Source organism: Xylocopa sonorina, chromosome 2 (assembly GCF_050948175.1).
Source record: "Xylocopa sonorina isolate GNS202 chromosome 2, iyXylSono1_principal, whole genome shotgun sequence".
NCBI classification, from domain to species: domain Eukaryota; kingdom Metazoa; phylum Arthropoda; class Insecta; order Hymenoptera; family Apidae; genus Xylocopa; species Xylocopa sonorina.
The window spans coordinates 10776683-10797884 of record NC_135194.1 but is presented as its reverse complement, the minus strand read 5'-3'; the positions used below and the strand labels follow the sequence as shown (position 1 = coordinate 10797884).

The window sequence follows — 21202 nt, the reverse complement described above, 5'->3', positions numbered from 1 at the left end:
TTACAATTTTTATAAAGAAATTATATACAAATAACTAAGTGTTTAGTACGAAAAGGAAATATTGAAATTGAAGTTCAGGAATATAAAATAAGGTATTTATACATGTTATGTAATAGAAAGTTTGGAATGTAAATGAAAGTTTTATATATTCAATTGGTAAGAGTTAAGAGAAAATATTTATAGGTAGCAAATGGGCAAAAATAAATTTGTATAAATTATGTGTGTACATACACATAAATATGCATATATAACTTTTTATTAAATTAAAATTTTTTACATTTTATATAAGTTTAAGAGATTTATTTTATAAATATTTTCATAGACGCGTTTAATATGGAACAGAATTTACCATTTTTTTTTTAAATATTTAGTTTATTTAAGATGATACACACAAATAAAACATACTCTAAAAAATTTCCAAAGTTGAGCCTAATATTCAGTCATGTATTCAATATCTTCTCTATAGTCAATAGTTGTTTTATATTTATTTTGCGCATCATTTTCGCGTACTAGGGAAGTTATTCTCTGTTTACTTCGTTCTAGTATATAATTATTAAACGGCAAAAAGTTTTCAATTGTTGCTACTGTTGCATTTTTACTATCGAAAAGAGGAAGCTGATTCCGTGTATTATTTTCGATTATGGTATAACAATATGCTAATTGATACATTCGTGTAACTTCTGCAAAATGATGTACAATTTCAGGATGACAGGCCTTTAATGGGTTTAATTTACAAGTTATAATTTTTGCTAAGTCCAATTCTTGTAAGTATAACATATCTGAAATTAAATTAGTGAATAATTTCATTAAACATTAGTCAGTATATATATATATATATATATATATACATATATATATATACAAAGATGAAATATAATTACATTTCTTCGAATCAGGATAATCATTATGTCTTTTAGCAATCAGAAGAAACAATGCTTGACAAATAGAATAAAACACACTGTGTTCTTTATTTTCATCTTGTATATAATTTGAACGATCTTGCATAATGATATAATCGTGTATCCATTTAGATATCCTAAACTGTATCGCTTTCACTAACCTAATGGAAATAAAATGTATAAAACATATAAGTACACATTTCACGCGCAAATTATAAAATTAATATTAATAAAGAATTACCCAGTTGTAACGTATGTTGCTGTAACCAGCAAGCTAGCAATGTATGCCACAGATGACTGTCGTATAACAGGAGGTACATTAGGATCGGTCACCTTACGCCATAACCAATCTACAAAAGCTTCCACAACAGCTGTTTTAAAACTACAAATATAGAACATAATATACTGCACATATTGACTTGCGTGAGTAGGTAATATTACTGTTTCAAATATTTGCAATAAATCGAAATAGAGACTTTTTAGACATTCTATCTGTAAAACTCCGTTAACAAAACAAGAGTTATGCATGTAATTTAGAATCAGTTCCATACATACATCCAATTTATGAGCTATTGGATGTATTTTATCTGTTTCTGTTACATTATTTTCTTCAACAACATTCTCATTACCAAGTGTACTATCACATTCACTACTATCATCCATTAAGTCATCTTCTTCACTGTCTATCTCTAAATGTGGTATATTTACATCTAATACCATTAACCTGCAACAAACAGAGTTTGATTTTTCACATTTTCTATAACTGTCACATCCTATAATGTTATGTACGATGTGACATATTACCTATTGATGATTAGAGATAGAATGTCAGATCTCAACTGTGGAGCATAGTCTAGTATTTGAATTAATGCATAAACATAAACTTTGTGTGTATGAGTCCCATGGGCAATGTATGGAAACCTTGCTCTGAGAGACTGTAAAAGAAGTTTACTTGACCTAAAAAGAAAATTTATTTATGTATTATCATTTTTCTAACTTTTATTGTAATATTTTCTTAAAATACTTACATTGGTACAACTTTCAAAATTTTTTGAAGCACATCGTGTATATGGTTTAACCTCTGAATATCTTCTTCTTTGCATTCTCCATTTTTCCACTCATCATCATTTTCATCTATATAAAATACAAATTTTAGTTAAAAGTATATTTACTAGATTTAATTGTACCATTATAAGTCCTCAAAATATACCTGGTTTAAATTGCTCAATTAAATTATCTATTGCATTTTTAGCATAATGTATTTGCATACAAATTAAATCTTCTATAAATGCTTTATAAGCAGATGTTAGGTTTAACGAACGATTTGTCCATTTTATTTGCAAAAGTGTTTCTACAAATACTTTATGGTTGGGACCAAGTAATGAAATACATTGTCTTACACTGGACAAAAATTCTATTAAATCTGTATCCTACAATACAAAATGATAAGTGGTAAATGAGAAACATATTACATTGAACTCAACAAAATAAAAAAGCTATTTTTAATAAATTGAGAGTCAAGGCAATCATTATACACCTAAGTCTATTTAAGAATGTACAAGTTTCTTTAATGTGATCTGATACAATTACTATAGTCTCAAAGATTATATTAATTCTTGGTTGATAGAAATCAATTCGTATCAGTTGCCACTGCTGACATTAGTCCTTGGGAAATTTTCCAAGATTTCACCATAATGCTCAACCTATTAATAATAGCTAGAACAACATATACCTTTATATTCGAATCACGTAAAATACATATTAAATCCTCGTAATCCTTTACTCCATTACCAGCTTCAAAATTATAAATAATATTTTTAAGATCTTTCGGAAGTTTGAAATATACTCTATTAGACTGCCTAATAAGTTGTGATCTAACCCCGGGGGTCTTTAAAATTGACGAAACACTGCTAACTCTTGAGGATACAACTGACATCTGTTAAAAAATATAGTATTTATTTATACACGTATATTGCTTAAAATAATTTGTCTAAAATATTAGTTTAATACAGTGTAAAGTTTTATGTTTTACGTTAATATTACAGCTATTAAAAGAGACAATATGTATAATATTTACAGCATATATTGAAGTTGTCAAGCACATGTGTGTGAAAAGAATGAGAAGGTTATGTTATAGGATAATATAAATTCTATATATTTTACTTACTTTCTGAACTATATTTGTAATTGTTCAATGCGGCAATATTATTAATAATTTTATATCATACATCTGTTTACATTTTGATGTCGTAATTATTGCACAAAAACTGTATCACGGTATCTTATACGTTTCCTTTTTCACATGTGGCCGGATCAAGCTGAATCGGGTAGAACCGTTTTCGAGTACTTAAGTAGGTAATCGATAAACGTTTCGATTAATCGAAAATCGAAAACACTTGCCTGTATATGAAAACAATATACAATTATACAATCTTTAAAAAATATAATCTTGAGCTACCTGTATAATTTGTGTATAATTCTGTATAATTTAAGTCTGTACTAATAACAATGTTAGAATTACGCATCATGTCATATAGCAGATTTAGTGCATAAAATATAGTGTATATATTTTTGCAATAATAATTGGTATCGACTAAGTCGTTTGAAAAGTGCATGTAGTTTGCGCGCCGCTTCCTTTACATTATCGAAGACTATTGATTGTTGTCACCGGAAGAGGTTGAATAGAGTATATTTTAATGACAGATAAAAGCCACGGTGAAATAATCAGCATTTACTTATCTTTTATGTGTACATGCGTAATACTATTAAATCGTATCGCATTACATAAAATAATATTGTGATAACGCGCAAAGAAATTTTACTAAAATTTAACATCCTTCCTCAATCTGTGAGATTTATCACAATTATAACTAATATTTTCTAATTATACAACGAATCCAAACATCTTCCTGTGATTTTCCGTCGTAATTTCCAAATTTTATATCCTACCGTGTGGTTAAATGTCAATCAAAATACTTTGAAACAGTACGAACATATCTTATCACATTATATGGTGATAAAAAATTATAATACTTAACATATTTAGCAACAACCAACATATACCAGACTTCTATTAATTATTAAATCCTTAGCAATAAATATGGATACGTGTAATTTGTGTTCAACTAAAGTTGGTTTCATTGGCGGTGGAAATATGGCAAGTGCTATTGGTGCTGGTTTAATTCGCAAAGGTAACAAAGTTGTGTAATGATAATTGTATGATTAATAGGTACTTGTAATTATTCTGACGATATTATTCTGTTGTTATAGGTATTTTAAACCCAAAGAATGTATGGGTCTCTGCTCGTACAAATAGAACCCTAGCCTTTTGGAATGACCTAGGTGCTCATGCCACATTAAAAAATGGAGAAGTGGTAGACAATTGTGAAATTGTATTCTTAGCAATGAAACCTCATATGCTTGATGATGCACTTGATGGTATTAGACGGACAATGACAAAGACTGATTTAGAGATAATTTTTGTATCAGTTCTTGTAGGAGTTACGCTAGAGTCATTAACTAACGTAAGAATCATTCTTATTTGAAATATAAGAAAGCTGTGCACCATGAAACTGATTAAATGCTTCTAATATTTTCAGAAACTTAAATTTATTGCTGCATATCCTAAAGTAATTAGATGTATGCCGAATACTCCAATGATGGTTGGAGAAGGTATAACAGGTAAGAATGTTACTAAAAATTTTAGAAAATTCGATTAAGATATTTAATATCTTTTTGTTGTGTCTAGTGTATTGCTCTATGAATACAACGAGTGAGGATGAAACTGTGATAGAAACATTATTCTCATATATTGGTGTAACAGAAAGTGTTCCCGAATCCCTCATGAATGCTATAGGTGGTCTTTCAGGATCTGGCCCTGCTTATGTATGTATAATCAGTACTGTTAGGGCTATTTTTTTAAAGCAAACATTAAGATTAAACAAATTTTTAGGCATATCTTGTTATAGAAGCATTAGCGGATGGTGCAGTAAAAATGGGTGTTCCAAGACCTATAGCGACAAAATTTGCAGCCCAAGTATTGGTTGGTGCTGGTAAAATGGTATTAGAAACAGGTAGGCATCCTGGTCAGTTGAAGGATGAAGTATGTTCGCCTGGAGGTACAACTATTACAGGAATTCATGCTATGGAATGCGGACAAGTCAGGTAATAAGATGCATGGAACTGTTATGTACATTAGTACACTATATAATATAATAAATGTATTTACAGAGCCTCTATGATAAGTGCAGTTGAAGCTGCAGTAAAGAAGTCAAATGAATTGGCTTCTAAAATAAATTAAGTTTAGTAATAGAAGAAGAAAAATGATCAGACCAAATGTATGAATTTCGTTCATATTTTTATAATCTCAAGTACTTATTATTAAGCTATTATTAAGTTTTATTCTTAAATCTAGAGCATTCGATAATGCTACAGTAGAAGCAAATTATAGGAGCAAATATAGATGTTAAATCAATCTTTTTTGTTATAAATATTTAACTATTATAAATGTTCAGCTCTTCTTAATTTCTTTTCCTAGATATAACATAACTACAGAGTATCAATAAGGCAACAAATAAAATATTATTAATGTACAATGTTTAATATTTTACATTTTATGGTGCAGCATTATAGGGTAATTTTGTTTATTATGATGTACTATATGTAATAAATGTTATGTTTTTGAATACTCTACACAGCGCGATGGGTCTGTAGGGTAATATTCCTGGCACTTGGTCATTAGCCTTTTTAATGCTTGAATATATTTCCTTTGTGTTTCATCATTCATTACATGCGCCACATTTTTCGAGAAAATTTTTTCTCTTCCGGTACGCGCATGAATACCGACCATAGTCACTCCAATAGGCCATGGGGAATTCCCTATTGCCATTTGTAAATACGCGTCACTTGCCTGTAATAAATTGTCCTTAAAAAATATATTCTATATATTTAATTTCATGTTCAATCAGTATCAGTATCATACTTACCAATATATAATTACGTTCGAGTAGATGTTTCACAATATCAGTTAAACTGTCAGTGATATCTTCTGGCAAGGATTTATTTTTCAACTTTCTAAGCAGAGGTTTTAAGTATTCTCTTGTTTGAGCATAAGTGGCACTAGCCATTTTTCCTCTGGTACTCATTTTCTCAGCTGTGCTCCTACTATTCAATTGATTACCCCACATTTGCACTAAGAATGATATAAACAGCGTGATAACATTCAAATCAAAATCTCTGTCACCCTTGTTTAATTTGATTGACATTTTTTGAAGATCTTCATAAGTGACTCCCTCATCCGGTACATTTACATCTCCTTTACCATCACGATCTTGTGGTTTTGATGAAGCTAATATTTCGTTCAAGTATGCTTGATCTACTTGTTCCATAGCTTCTTGAAAATCATTTCTGAAACCCTTTAATTTATAATAAATTATAAATATATAATGGATATATAAATCATTTGTTATATCATGGAGCCTAAAGTAAACACCTACCTTGTTTACTTCAGGTTCAAGAATTTCACATTTCCGTAGTCGTTTAAATGCTTCTATCTCAGATTCTCCAAATAACAATATAGGCTCGCTTCTTTCGCGCAATCTTTTAATTACTTCGTGTCTAGGTAACGTTAAATGTTCCGAGCTACCATCAGTTACCGAATCCTTTTGCCGCTTAGTTGTGTTAACTTTAACATCCTCGTCTTTGTTCTCTTGTATTTCTTTTACTTCTTGATCTTTTGCTATTAATTCACCCCTTCTAAAATATTTTTTATTTTTCTGAAATATTTGTAGAAATATAATAAATGGGATAAAGTATAACGATCGTTTCATTCAGATTACTGAAATTACCAAAACGTTGCTTTCCTCTAACTGTTTTCTTTTCTTCATTATTTCCGCTTTTAAAATATCCATTTTGCTTTATGATAGATACACACATACAGGACTTGAGCAATAAATTATTTTCGAAATTATTCACACGTACGTAAATGGGTTGTGCGACTTTTTAAAAAGCAGATAAGATTGATTGACAGTTCATAGTTATTATCACACTGAATGCTTTGCTGTTGCTATTTGTTTTCTTTCACGGAAGTTTATTAAGGTTACAGGTTAGGTAAGCCCAGACAAAAGTGTTGTGTAGTGTTTGGAGGTTTACGTTTTAACTTCGAAGTGAGAAAGTGGAGGTAGTCTGCATCAGCAACGGCGCGACACTTAATTCTTCTAATTTAACTGAACCTTTTTTTTAAGATCAGAAGCTGACGTTAATTTTGCCAAATCGCAGACTTAAACTCAATATCCATGAGCTGCATATTAACTAGTCCAATCAGATTCGATATCTGGACGTATCCCTTCCGTAGTACAGAAAAATCACGTGGTTTTGTTGTGCTTTACTCAGTGAGAGATTTGAATAGAGAATAGTACTGTCTCTGTCTAGTGTGTCATCTATGTAGTACAATTATATCCATAACTATTAAATAATACTAAAGTTACGTTCTATCTGACAACAGAAACAATAAGGCGATTGTGGAGTACCTTAGGGTGACAGAATCATTGACATTCTCTGTACATAAACATTAGCGATCAGTGCTATATTCTCTTGTCTATTATATTACTTTTGTTAGTTTATTATGGCATCACCAGCACCCAAATCGCCCGAGCAATCTGAGAAAAACAGAAAATATGACAGGCAACTGAGGTATGGAATCTAACACCTAATCTCTAAGATAGTTTAAAGATTTAATAGGTTATATTTTACATTAAATCTTATTAAGTACATATTTTCTTTTATATTACGATTAGTTATGTTTAGTTTAATTGAATGAATTAAATAATTGCGCCAAAAAATTGCGTGAAAAATGTATAAATTCACAGAGGAAATGATTTCTAATGATCTTTAAATATTATTAGTAAAAGTTGCCAATTTTGTTGTTATAGATTATGGGGTGATCATGGTCAGGCTGCGTTAGAAGCGGCACATGTTTGTGTCATAAATGCTACGGGTCTTGGTACAGAAATCTTAAAATCGCTAGTCTTACCTGGTATTGGAGCATTTACAATTGTAGATGGCAAAAAGGTTACGAGTGAAGATATCGAGGCAATGTATATACATATATACTGTAGTACATTAAATGCGTGATTTATAAAAAATTTAATATTTATTTGCTAAATAAATTTGGATAGTTTCTTTCTGGAAACAGAAAATATAGGAAAATCAAGGGCACAAGTGGCAACTCAAATGCTACTTGAATTAAATTCAGATGTTAGAGGGGACTATATAGATGAGGAGCCTGAACAGATTTTATACAACAATCCAGAGTTTTTCAATAATTTTACTGTTGTCGTAGCTACTTCGCTAGCTGAAAAGTAAGAAATATTATCACAGAAACTTAATATTACTTTTTCAATTATACACTTCAAATAAAAAAAATTTTTAGATCTTTAATTCTTCTGTCACAAAAACTTTGGGAATTAAACATACCTTTAATAGTATGTAGAAGTATAGGATTTATTGCATATATGAGGATTCAAATAAAAGAACATACAGTTATTGAAACACATCCAGATAATGAAACCATGGATTTACGCTTAGATAAACCATTTGAGACATTAAAAAAGCATTTTGATTCAATAAATCTTGATGAACTAAGTTTTAGAGACCATTCTCATATACCATATTTAGTTATACTATACAAGTTTCTTGAAAAATGGATTTCGAATAAAAGAGAATTACCTAAAAACTACAAAGCAAAATATCAATTGAAAGAAATGATAAGAGAAGGAATGAGAAGGGATGGGAGTGATGCTGCAAATAGTGAAGAAAATTTTGAAGAAGCTATCAAAGCTGTTAATACATGCATAGGAAGTACTGAAATTCCAGATAATGTAATGAATATTCTTAATTGTGATCAGTGTATTAATCTAAATGCAAAGGTATAAGAAGAAGAAGATAAAATATTATTGTTAAAAATGAATATAATTTTTTAATTGGTTTAATATATTTTCAGAGTAGTTCATTTTGGATTATAGCAAAAGCAATAAGAGATTTTGTTGAAAATGAAGGAGGAGGATTATTACCATTAAAAGGTACTCTGCCAGATATGATAGCAGATACAGAAAAATATATAACACTTCAACAAATGTAAGATTCTCTACATAAAGAATGAATTAGAAAGATGATAATTTTGTTCACCGTATTTATACAGATTTATTATTTATGTAGTTATTTCAAACAAGCAGTAGCTGATGCAGAAGCAGTATGGCGACGTACACTGCAATTATTACGACAATTAGGTAAATCGTCAGATTCAATTTCTGAAAGAGATGTTAAATTATTTTGCAAACATGTCACAAACATACACGTAGAAAGGGGAACATGTATTGCAGAAGAATATGATTCAAAAATATTTGATGCAACTAATTTAGGTATTGAAAATATAAAAAAAATTATGTATGTGCATGTATGCGTATAGATACTTCTTTGCATAAATTAACTTTTCGTTATTTATTTAGTACAAAGCTTAGAAAATCCAGAGAGCATGATGATATATTACGTTGTCCTGAGAGGAGTTGAAAAGTTTCAAGCTGAGTATAATTCATATCCTGGAGAATTTGATGATCAAGTAGAACCTGATATAGTTAAACTTAAGGTGTGTATCGTATAAAATAATATTATGATAGTAATAAAAATTTCGACTTTGACTACTTTTAGGCGTGCATAACAAAACTGTTGAATGAATGGGGATGCGGACCATTAGCAAGGGATGATTATGTTCATGAATTTTGTCGATTTGGTGGATCTGAGTTGCATTCAGTCTCAGCATTTTTAGGCGGACTAGCAGCTCAGGAAGTTGTAAAATTTGTTACACACCAATATAAACCAGTTCATAACACTTTCATATATGATGCAGTGACATCAAACTCTGGAACATTTTTTTTTTAATATTTAGAGATAAATTAATCGTATACTTTCTTCTGTATGAAATAAAAATATACAATTTTATAATTTACATACAATATGTTTTGTTCGTCCGAAACTCCTTGATTATAACGCGCATGTGCGTCCGCGGACACTAAGTTGAGAACCCTTGGTGTAGACAATACCCAAGGAAGAGTGCGAATATGTCTTCTTCCAGTCTAAATGTACCACGTGCGTTTGTTTGCAAATGATAACAACTCGTTGAACGGAGTATAGAAATAAAATTCACGTTACTTAACATATCCCAATATCAAGCCTTATACACATTTCCACTATTGTAAATGAGAGTAATAAAGGACTATCAATATTGACGATTTTAACAGTAGATCATTATCGATAACTATCGATAGTACTATCGATAGATTTTCACTACTATATAAATGGATAAAATCAAAGACACTTCAGGGAGATTAGTAGTAAAGCAATTAACATAAATAGAAGCATTTTCTATGTTATCAGGTATAATACATACAAGACGTTATAGACACAAAAAGATAGGTACTGTAACATTTATTTAAGTACAAGTAAATTGACAATTTATTATTTAATAATCAATTTATTGTGTTTGCATGAATAATCTTTGACAGATTGTATCTGTATCAACATAAACTATTTTTCAATATGAATAATATTTAGGCTCTAATACTATATTCTGTATCAATTTTTAGCATCACTATGGCCAAAGATCCAATGAATGAAATTGTACTGAGCTATTACGATTATTTATTAAGGGCAAGAGATGTTGCTTTGCTTCAAGGCTCACAGTGGTTGAATGACGTTATAATAGGATTTTATTTTGAATATCTGGATGAAACATTGAACAAGAAAGGACCAAAGTTGTTATATTTTATCAGTCCTGAATTAACGCAATTGTTAAAGATGACAGATCCCTCTCAGTATGATATATTTTTTAATCCTACAAATATGTCAGAGTGCAGGTGCATATTTTTTCCTTTGAACAATTGCAACAAGAAAGATGCAGCTGGAGGGTCACATTGGAGTTTATTAGTATATTCTAAACAGGATAAAACATGTTATCATTTCGATTCATCGAAAGGTTATAATAATAGTACTGCTTCAAAATTCGCAGAGAATTTAATGAGCTACTTTCTTGACAAAGATGAATCTAACAAGAAATTTGTCGATGTAGATTGTCCGCAACAGGACAATGGTTATGATTGTGGAATCTATGTTTTATGTTTAGCGGATGTGATCACAGAGCATGTCATAAAAACTGGAGGAATCAGTGGCTGTGATTATGGTCAGGTTAAAAAATTAACCTATTCAAAACGTACAAAATTGCTGCACTTAATATATGACCTTAAACACACAAGCATTGACAAATGATGTGTATAATTTTCTGTAAATAAAGTGTGTAACTTATATTTTTTTATTACTCGCTCTTTGTGTATACTTATACTGTAATCATTGTCATTTCATATTAAAACAAATGATTTGTTTGTATTGTATATTTGTGTACATAAATAATAAGCAAATATAATAAATATGAAATAGTCCTGTATCACACATACTTATAAGTGCATATGACATATAATTAACATGATATAAAGTGTATGCAGCACAAAATATATGTAATGTAATTATAATTACATTAAAAATAATTTGATATTCGATTATTTATTATTTGGATGTAAGAAGAACCGCAATGTAAAAATTAAGTGCAAAGCATTATTAATTAGGAAATATTATAATGTTGAATATTCAATGTTTTGAGTCGAAAAGATACTTAGGATTGCCAATTTGAATTTAAATTACTGTGTAACCCGGATGTTCATCGTCAGATGTCCTACTATACATTTTCCACTAGTTTATACTCCCATCTTTACTCCTATGTATATATCTAAAATTCTACATAGACATTTTAAAGAAAAGCCGCCTAACTTTTTGTTACTCGGATTTATGTCTTTTTTTCTTGTTCAATTGAAAAAAATGTTTCTTTCTTCATTCCTCCTACAAAAATCGCTACAACTGATTGTGAGTTGGCGATGATGGTTTTTCCTCGTTCTTATATATACTTGACTATCTCGGGGTCATTAAGGTCCGCGCCATAGACGATAAATGTCGAGTTGATTACGTCCCCTAAGGAAATGTGGTCAAGGTCAGGGGTATCCTCCGCCGGTTAAATAGCATACCTTAAAATCGCTAATCCTCTGTCGGTTATCAAGTTGACATCCTAAATAAGATTTTAAAAGTTCTGATCGTGACACGCTTGATGCACATCTCTATAATTTCAATGAATCAGTGGGAGTGTCTTTACCCTCAAAAGCGATAGGGTGACGGCCACCATTTTGAGATGACGCCTTTCTAGAGTTAGGCCTTCGCCGTATCGCAGTTGTTTGGAGCGGGGGTGCGGCTTTTAAGGCAGCTTGGCCTCCACAAATCGGCTTAAAGTAGAGATGGACCTCCAAATCATTTGTATCCAAGGTAATTCGATTTTTTCTCTAGTACCGCATGAATTAAAAAAGGAGCGTAATTGTTTTGGAGCAAATAGTTTGTAACATTTTACACGATACACCCCGTGTGTGTAAATGTCCGCGCACGCGTACGATAGTCAGTCTCACAGTTCACATTCTAGAGGAAAGAGCTATGTTCATAGTAAAGTTATGTTTCTGAATAAGCATTAGAGTCGTTAAGTTAATAAAATGAAATGAATGAATTTTTCTTCTAGCTTTACACATATACTTTGCGGCCCCCTTTTGTCTCTGACTTTGTTGACTCTATCGGTGTGTTTTATGAAAAAGGTATATTTGATGCTAGATTTTATTCGAACTTTTTAAATATATATGTAATATACGTAAGTAGGTACGAACCAATCCGCTTGCATCGCTCATTTTTGGGATTCAAGTTGAAGTGGTTATCTCTGTTAATGGATAAGGGTAAGATCGCGGAGAAACTCTTCGGGGTAAATGCCTCGTAACTATCGCGACTGAACAAAACGGTACCCAAGTACCTAGATATTTTTATGTTTCTGATATATATCGATAGCTATTGGGTAAAAGCGTTAAGAGTGCAAATTTTTACAGATTCTAAAGTAACTTTTAAGGTCCCAGTTCCTGTGTTTTGAAATATGAAACTAATAGTGAAGAAGGTGAGCGATAATAGCTAAAAAAAAATAGCCTTCATATCGTTAACTTGGTTTTAACAAAACTATGACTCTAACGATTCATTTCTGTGGAACATGTTTAACGAAAACAAGTTACAATGAGTACTATAATAATTTTATTAACGTCGGACGAGATCTACGTAAAGCTTCATTGCGTTTATAAAACTTGCAAATAATATGCAGCTTTTAAAGAGCGCGACGCAAAATAAATATTGAAACACACGACATAATGTTTGTCGGCAATAATCTAATAAACGTATCCCACGAATGATGCACACAAGAACTGCTACGCACTCACAGATAACTCGTTATCGTGCCCGTTTATGTAAACGACTCTTTAGTATAACATACGATTAGTTTGCAAACAATTTTGTGGACTAATTGATTTAATCATAGAGTACACGTAACAAAGAAAATATTTGCGTTTGATGCAATAGTCGGCTAGTATAATGACTAGACTACCTAGTAGCCGTGAAATGCTGCCAAATGTGAAACTCAATCGTCGTTGAACGCGAGTCAATGTATTTTCGAAGTGTAATATACAGAACTCAAATCCGAAGCCGCGTATGCGTCAGTTAATCTCTTGGCGCTCGTGAAGTGCAGTCTCTCTCTCTCGAGCATCAAACCTTTCGAATTGACAGAACTGAAATTTTCACGTGTCCGTGTGTATTCGTTACGTAAACGTAAAAAACTCCCTTTCGAATACGAGTGACGTTATTGTCGCGTAGCTCGTACGCGAAGCGCGTTAATGTTGCGTTGGTCTGCTAAAAATAAAAGTTCATTAGTTGGAAGTTTAGTGGTGACATAAATTTCCTTCATTTCCATAGTGTTGTGCACGCATTCATTTAAATATTGTGCAACGGACATAACGATATAAGATCTTGCAAAGACAGCAAGCATAAGCTGTACGATAATTGTATCAAATGTTTATCTTTGGATATACTAAAATTGCAGCAAATATATATTTGTATGTATTGCTTTGTAAAAAGAAAAGGGATCGTTGCTTTAATTTAATTAAAGCAAAAGAAGTCTCGAATTAATAACGCATATGCATGTATATATACAAACGCAAAATGCACTTGAGTAAATAAGAGGGGAAATTCGTCATCGAGCAGTGCGTATTTCTGATTTCTTACATGTTTAATTCATTTCGCATAGTTTCACAAGTGTTATCGCGCGCTCGTAACTTCATCACGTGTACACTTGTTGGAATTTAATTTTTCAATGTCTTTTAGGTATTATCGTATGTTTAAATAAATTAAGATAAAAGCAAACACTGCTTTAACTATTGCGTTAGTCTTGTAAAGTCCGGTTAATGAAACGTAGTCATGTCCATCAAACAAAACGGATCGTTGACTGATAAGAATAAACAAGTGGGACAGAAAGTAGAGAATGTGAACGATTTCAGTGAAAATTTCGTTCCACCCGATGGTGGCTGGGGTTGGATTATAGTAATGGCAGCTGGATTTTCAAACGTAAGTCGAAATATAAAAAAAAGCTTTTAGTTATAATGGCTTAATAGCGGAGAAATTTCCTAGACGCAGATTTCATAAAGAAATTTTAGTATTTTATTTCTAACAAAATCTTGGATTAATTGTTGCAAAGGGTCGCATTTTATTATACTTGGAATATATCGTGAAGAGAAAAATACCATTGGATAGTTTGATCTTTTCTTATGTAGACATATGCTATTTTTTTTCAGTTTTGTGTATTACCAGTGATGCAATCCTTTGGATTAATATTTAGGGATAGATTCGCAGAATTAGGAATTAATTCAACACAAATAACGACCATACTAAATATTAATTTTGCAGTGTATTATTGTATCGGTAAGTTTTCACAGTGTATTTGTTCAACTTTTTAACGGCAGACCTCATTCCGTTGAAATAGAGCTGTTATCATCCGATAGAATGACTCATATCGATAGCAAGATACATAATTTTATCATAATAGTAAGAGATGATCTGTACTTTTTTGTTATCTCGCATCATTTCGTTAGGCGTAATTTTTCCTCAATATTACATAATGTCAATGCTAGACACGAAATATCATGATTCTGCTTTGCATACTTTCATTGTATTTATTAACGAAACGTTTTTCAATGATCGTAGTTCACGTGTAGAAATTTAAAAGAGAAACGAAGATACGCAAGTGAACGTATTTTTTCCCAAGCAGTCTGCTTGTTAAAGTGTAATTTATGGTACCTTAAAATGGTACCTAAACACGCGTATGTGAGCCTCTGTATGTCGAATACAATATCTGCACCTTACTCTAATCTTCGTTTACTATTCTTTCACTGAACTTTAACAGTTATCAGCGTAATGAAAGTAAATGTTTAGTTAAAATTTTATCAATGACAATTTCTTCCTTTATAGGATTGGCCAATGGTCCACTGTTTAGAAAGTTCAGTTTCAGGCAGATATCTTTTGTAGGCGCTACGGTATCTGCTGTGTCGATCACAATATTGTCGACTATGAACAGTTTCGCTGGGATTTTAATTTTTTATTCGCTCTTCTACGGTAGGTTAAAGGTAATTTAAAAGAAACAAGAATGGATGAACTGAAGAAGTTAGAGTTATTTGGATTAACCTTAACGATACAGTGCATTTGTAGATTTGAGATTAGAAGTAGGTTTTATAAAAAAAAAAGTAGGTTTGTTTTGCGGTATTTTATGTTTAGTAAGGTCGTGCGTGTGTATTCGCAGCTGCCGGGACCGGTATAACAATGTCATCTAATGCGTTAGCTTTAAATACTTATTTCAAAAAGAAGAGAAGAATCGCTACTGGCCTGAGCTGGACTTGCACGGGGATGGGACCTATTGTAATGCCACAAGTAATTACAAGTTAAATGCGAAAGTTTACGAACTCTAAATCCTAGTGAAACATGAATTTAATTAGATCAATTTTCAGATAATTACATTACTAATGCCAAAATACGGTATGGAAGGTACCGTTCTTATTTTTGGTGGTTTGGCATTTAACGCTGTAGCTTGTTCTCTTTTATTACAACCAGTCTCGTTTCATGTAAAAAAGAAGCAAAATACAGAAACACCTATAAATAACGAAAATATGAAACTACAGGAATTTCCAATAGTTAATAAGGTACAATATGTTATAGTAATCGATATAATTTTATTGACAAATTAAATGTAGCAGAACAGAGAAGGTTCATACATGTTCATGATTAAGCAGTGCAGTATGAATGGATAAAACGTAATCGTTTTCAACAGCTAGCGACAGAAACTATACCTGAGAATTATGAAAAGTCTTACCAATCCGATGTGTTAGAGAACATTGACAATAAACAAAAGTATAACAGTACTCCAAGTATTACAAAAGGGAGATTTGATAGCCAGTATTTCTACTACGACGATGAAGAAGGCAGTATTTTAAATCTAGACATAATAAGTCCTGATACTCCAATGATGTCTCGAGCTAACGATGGGTGGTACGTACGAAAATATTCTTTGAAAGTTAATACGCGTGGTTAAAATTAAATAACAAATTATTTGCTGAACATTATCATCCTGCAAACCTTTTCTTAGGATGAATGTTTTACCTTTAGAAGGTTTACAGATTGACACTTTAGATCTAAAGTCTAGTTTGTTATAGCTATTACAGAAACATTACGTGTTCGCCTCTGAGGATAGCTAAAGGTGTGGTGATAATCGTATCGTAAAACATAGTACATTGCATAACGTTTGAGGTTAATCATTTTGTGACCAAATAATAACACGTGTTAATATCGTATGATATAACAAAATGATCGCGCGTGGCTATAGAATAAAAGTTAACAGCCGAACTTACGTACAAAGTAATGTACCATTTTACTTGAGCATCTTAATTTTTTACAGCGAAGAATGAGAAAAAAATGTCAGAGCAAAACTTTAACTTGAAGGGGCAAACATTATGAATAATTAATATTTTTTTAAGGTCATATTTCAAAAAACATTAAGGCACAATATAAGAAGATTAAATGATTAATGAATAATTTTTTTGCGTTCGTTTTAACATTGATACCAGTGCACGCAATTTTAATACGCTTTCTCATATTTTCTGGTGTTGTGGGAATCATCGTCACAAACAATTGCTCCAATTGCCTTCTACAGAAAATAGTCTAGAGGTTTAAGGTCGAGGGCGCAGGCCAGCTGTACCATCCGCAACGCGAATGATCCAGAATTACGGAAACGTTTGATCTTGTAATTTAACGAGCTTGGGAATTTTGTGGGAACGTCCTCCAATATTCCAGGTAACTTATGACCGATTAACAAATTTTCATACTTTAAACCAAATTTAAAATTGTATTTGGAAAAAAACTGCTTATATATTAAAGACATGTATGACCTCGTTCAAAAAGTCTTGACGATTTTTAAATTTGGCAAAAATATAGTCTTGAGCGACGTTCCTCGTACATCGTAACATTAGTCCACTCGTACCCGATGATAGGCTTCTTCTGACATTTTTTTCTATCATTAATAACAAGCGAGACACTTCTAAGATGCTCAAAAGTTAGCTGGGATACATTGTATACGAATACACAGTATACGATCAATTTTACTACCCTAAGTGCCGGCCATTTAATAGCAAAAAATTAGGGGGTTAACATTTTTTTTTTTGCATTGGAGTCCTGCAGGGGTGAGACAATCTTTAGAGTATTTGGTCTCTTGAGTGATAGGTAGTAGCAGCTGTAAAAATTTGTCACACCAGTAGTGAATCACCCTGTATGTACATATACTAAAAAAGTTACAACTTATCTATTTCGAAAGGAAAGGAGAACTCCAAGCATTTTGCTAAATCACTCTAGAAACAGATATATATTTTATTCCAGGCGGTTATAATTTTTTTACTTTAAAGATCATTTTATCGGGAATATCAATTGTTTTATTGGGAATAGGTTACAGAAGCGACGTTCGATAAGTGTAATTGATCAGTCTCAGTGCAATCGTAGCATAAATACAGACGATGATTATCGCGTGTCGAGCGTAATCAAGAAGAGCATTGCACGTATGTTTTGCGATTTTTCTTGTTATAAGTCAAGCTCAAAATGATTAGCGATTATCACACTCCACTTGCACCTTTTTTTTTTACAAAAACAACACTTACATTTTTAATTAAAAATACCCTCGTAACATCTGGAAGCGACTCAATGTTTGTTTCCGGTCGTTGCCAGACACTGGCGCCACACTCCTATCCTCTGAAAAAAGGCCTCGACCTATGCTAAACACTTGATGCCGATTTTACATTGATTATCTTATGTTCGGGTCAAGTCCGGGTATAATTCGTTCTGACAGCCTACGATTAAATACAATTTGTAATTGCAAATTATAATCTAATAGAATAATAATTTATATACGTGTATATATTATATAATAGTTGTGTTTGTGAATCTTATACATATACCTATGTTTGAATATGACACGTTCTACGGAAGAACACAATAATGGAAAATTTACATTTATCGCAAAAGGCGGGGGATATATTATTATAGACTTAGAGAATTTTCGTGCAATAGGTTTTCTAGAAAAAGTGCTTCGTGTACATCGATAACGTCTAAATCGTCAAAGAACTCTTCGAGAAATCTAAGCCGAAGGACGTCGGTGAATTTAAGCAGGCAATCCAGCCTGAATAGAAGATTACCGCTAAAAAATGCTGGCAGGTAAATTTTTATTTGTTGCTTTAATAGTATCAAGTTAAACAATGAGTATAGATGTTGAAGACAAATAGATAAGATGCATGTGCCATTAAGAAAATTGTAATCTGAGTTGTTACAACAAATATGAATAACTCATATTGCTGTGTGATAACGTAAAACTTGATGACTTTAAAATTATATCGAAAATTACAGTGCAAAAATTTGAAGAATCTTTAGTACCATTGCTCCAATGTCTTCTTAACTTTGTACCAATTAAAGTAGACTAAGGGCTTACACGTCAACTGCGATATATATTTTAGCTCACTTTCTTTCAACGTTTTTAGTGTCATCTTTACTTTTCTGAATGAAACTGTATGATTGTTTTTCGCTTAGTTTTTAGCAGATAAGAAAGCAACTTGGTCCAGTGCTGTAAATATATGTACTTTCTTTGTTACTAGAATAGTATCAATGGTCGTGAAATATATTTTAAAGGAATTTTGCACAGCTATATATGAATATGATGTCGTTGAAATGTTTTATATTTGCTAACGATGACTCTGAAAAATTTATGATTTTTCGAACAAACTAGTTATCATAACCGAACCGTATAGTGCAATGAGAGAATTTATAATACCGGACTGTACAAGTTGTAAAAACCAGGCTGTAAAAATCTTCGGACACTTGTGATGTAACAATGCTGTGAAGAAAGGATTGAAGTTTATCTACAAGAAACATTTACGATAGCATGAAGAATAATAAATTCCTGGTACTCGGTAATGAATGACGACACAAAACTATTTGATGCAATTAAGCGCTCGCATAGTTTATCTAAACAGAAGTAAATTGGAACAGCGCGCAGTCATTTTCTTGTGAAATATATTTTTTCCAGTCATTACTATTGATTCGCATAGAAAAAAGTAAATTGGAGCATAACTGATTAGTTATTAGAACAAGCTAAAAAATGATCTTAAAAACTGTTAAAGAAAATTATGTAAAAAAATATATCACAGTTAATGCCAGCATATTTGGCCTTTCTAGACCAAAATGTTTAAAGGAAAATAATTTGAACAAATACTGTCACCTGTAAATATTATCTTTATTACATCGTTCTATATATTAGCAATGCACTGTATGCTCTGTTTAATAATTATATTCGTGTAAAGTTCTTAGTGAATTGATGCAAATTATTTGCAGACAAACTAACGAAGCGGAGAAAAGTCGAAGAAAAGTTTCAGATTGCGAACCATCCATGGTTCCATTAATTGTTGCTAACGAGGATGATAAGGATCTTGAAGGTGATAAAAACTCGAATTATAATCAGAAAGCAGAACGAAAATTATCTGAAGATGAACAATTGAAAGAAGTAAGTTCGATACGTAGTAACGATGTAAAAAAAAGAGATCGAATAAAAATAATTTCAGGGTTCAATGGAGGAAATAATGGAGAACACGACGTTCTTCGAAAAGTTTATAATCTTTTTCGATTTGGATTTACTTCGTGATTTCGTTTACGTAAATCTAATGTTAGGCATTACATTCGCTAATTTTTCCGAGATGAACTTTTCGCTTTTAACGCCGTTTATATTGAGTGAATACGGATTTTCACAAAATCGGGTCGCATTAGTGATGTCGATCCTAGCTGGCTTCGATGTGGCCGGTAGATTGGTAATTCCTTTCATCGCCGATTTCATCGGATGGCAAAACAGAACTTTCTTCTTGGTCGGCATCTGCGGATTAGCATTTGGTCGTATTGGTAAGAAAGTCTATCTCATTACTCATTTAAGAATATACCATTATATCACGTATTTCTTGTTTTTTTTTATCAGCACTGGCACATATACAGGATTTCGGAATAATCCTAGGTGTTTTGGTTTTGATTGGCATTGGCAAAGGTTTTCGTACAATTTTTATGGCTCTTGTGATTCCGAGCCACGTTCCTCTGTGGAAGCTTCCGGGTGCGACTGGTATTCAGCTTCTAGTTAGTGGTGTGACATCGCTGATGCTGGGACCTGTGATCGGTTGGGTCAGAGATATCACTTCGAATTACGCAATTATGCTTCATTGTTTAAACGTATTCACATTTTTAACCACCATTTCATGGTTGCTTGAGATGTATTTGACAAGGCGAAAATTAAAAAAGTCTCCGCGAGAAGAAGAGTCCGCGAATCAATCGAATGTTTAACATTTCATAACGTACGGTTTTAATAACGAGACAAGAGTATTTTACAATAAATTTATTTACTTGTAAAAAAGATTCGCTTATGTGATACTATATATTTAATTAATGAGTATACATTAACGACAAATTAATGTATACACGTGTTCATGAAATATATGAAATAAATACGATTTGAATTGTCATGTTATGTACATATCTTTCGTTTAATCGCTAGAAAAAGTTCCACGCTCTTCGTTTCAGCGATCACAATTCGTTCCTTAAATTATTTGGTAAATTAATGTTATATGTATATATCCCCCTATCTTTAAGATTATGCGTATGTAGATACATTAGTGCAACATTGAATGATAGAAGTGTAATTACTGCAAGTTTATTACGTGCTGTTATCAACAAGTATGAAA

General features: G+C 31.8%; 6 protein-coding genes across 9 annotated transcripts in view; 4 read left to right on the top strand and 2 right to left on the bottom strand.

Annotated features, from left to right (window-relative positions):
• Positions 1-5213, top strand: part of P5cr (Pyrroline 5-carboyxlate reductase) — a 192715-nt gene extending 187502 nt beyond the window's left edge. The window contains exons 1-7 of one of the 3 annotated variants that reach the window (XM_076910748.1): positions 3512-4090; positions 4170-4241; positions 4302-4423; positions 4499-4580; positions 4648-4784; positions 4852-5063; positions 5130-5213. In XM_076910748.1, coding sequence (XP_076766863.1) covers positions 4000-4090; positions 4170-4241; positions 4302-4423; positions 4499-4580; positions 4648-4784; positions 4852-5063; positions 5130-5199 — 786 coding nt within the window. In that variant the 5' untranslated portion in view covers positions 3512-3999 and the 3' untranslated portion in view covers positions 5200-5213. Of the gene's footprint in view, positions 1-3511; positions 4091-4169; positions 4424-4498; positions 4581-4647; positions 4785-4851; positions 5064-5129 lie in introns of those variants that run through there. The other 2 variants (XM_076910747.1, XM_076910749.1) reach the window with 2 other exon arrangements.
• Positions 228-3299, bottom strand: Tif-ia (RNA polymerase I-specific transcription initiation factor RRN3 homolog Tif-IA). Its single transcript, XM_076910739.1, has 8 exons — positions 3067-3299; positions 2632-2835; positions 2110-2329; positions 1928-2033; positions 1704-1856; positions 1141-1623; positions 882-1060; positions 228-779 (listed from the first exon to the last, which is right to left on the bottom strand). Exons 2-8 carry the CDS (start codon positions 2833-2835, stop codon positions 430-432), a joined length of 1695 nt encoding a protein of 564 aa, XP_076766854.1. The 5' UTR covers positions 3067-3299; the 3' UTR covers positions 228-429.
• Positions 5214-5456: 243 nt separating the features above from the next.
• On the bottom strand, positions 5457-6931 carry Prp18 (pre-mRNA processing factor 18). The gene is made up of 4 exons (XM_076910745.1): positions 6746-6931; positions 6395-6673; positions 5885-6313; positions 5457-5808 (listed from the first exon to the last, which is right to left on the bottom strand). Exons 1-4 carry the CDS (start codon positions 6806-6808, stop codon positions 5572-5574), a joined length of 1008 nt encoding a protein of 335 aa, XP_076766860.1. The 5' UTR covers positions 6809-6931; the 3' UTR covers positions 5457-5571.
• Positions 6932-7265: 334 nt separating this feature from the next.
• App-bp1 (Nedd8-activating enzyme E1 regulatory subunit APP-BP1) lies at positions 7266-9907 on the top strand. Of its 2 annotated transcripts, XM_076910200.1 has the most exons (9): positions 7266-7432; positions 7516-7589; positions 7829-7993; positions 8075-8257; positions 8329-8824; positions 8899-9032; positions 9114-9316; positions 9404-9540; positions 9603-9907. In XM_076910200.1, exons 2-9 carry the CDS (start codon positions 7522-7524, stop codon positions 9831-9833), a joined length of 1617 nt encoding a protein of 538 aa, XP_076766315.1. In that variant the 5' UTR covers positions 7266-7432; positions 7516-7521; the 3' UTR covers positions 9834-9907. The 2 variants fall into 2 exon arrangements, with proteins under 2 accessions (XP_076766315.1, XP_076766314.1); XM_076910199.1 differs by lacking the exon at positions 7266-7432 and having other exon boundaries at positions 7443-7589.
• A 607-nt stretch (positions 9908-10514) lies between these two features.
• On the top strand, positions 10515-11338 carry LOC143432814 (sentrin-specific protease 8). Its single transcript, XM_076909715.1, has one exon. It carries the CDS (start codon positions 10545-10547, stop codon positions 11214-11216), a length of 672 nt encoding a protein of 223 aa, XP_076765830.1. The 5' UTR covers positions 10515-10544; the 3' UTR covers positions 11217-11338.
• Positions 11339-14224: 2886 nt separating this feature from the next.
• LOC143433101 (uncharacterized) lies at positions 14225-20807 on the top strand. Its single transcript, XM_076910234.1, has 10 exons — positions 14225-14468; positions 14696-14822; positions 15369-15512; positions 15697-15824; positions 15902-16093; positions 16222-16439; positions 18504-18647; positions 19818-19986; positions 20045-20375; positions 20449-20807. Exons 1-10 carry the CDS (start codon positions 14322-14324, stop codon positions 20802-20804), a joined length of 1956 nt encoding a protein of 651 aa, XP_076766349.1. The 5' UTR covers positions 14225-14321; the 3' UTR covers positions 20805-20807.
• The last annotated feature ends 395 nt before the right edge of the window (positions 20808-21202 follow it).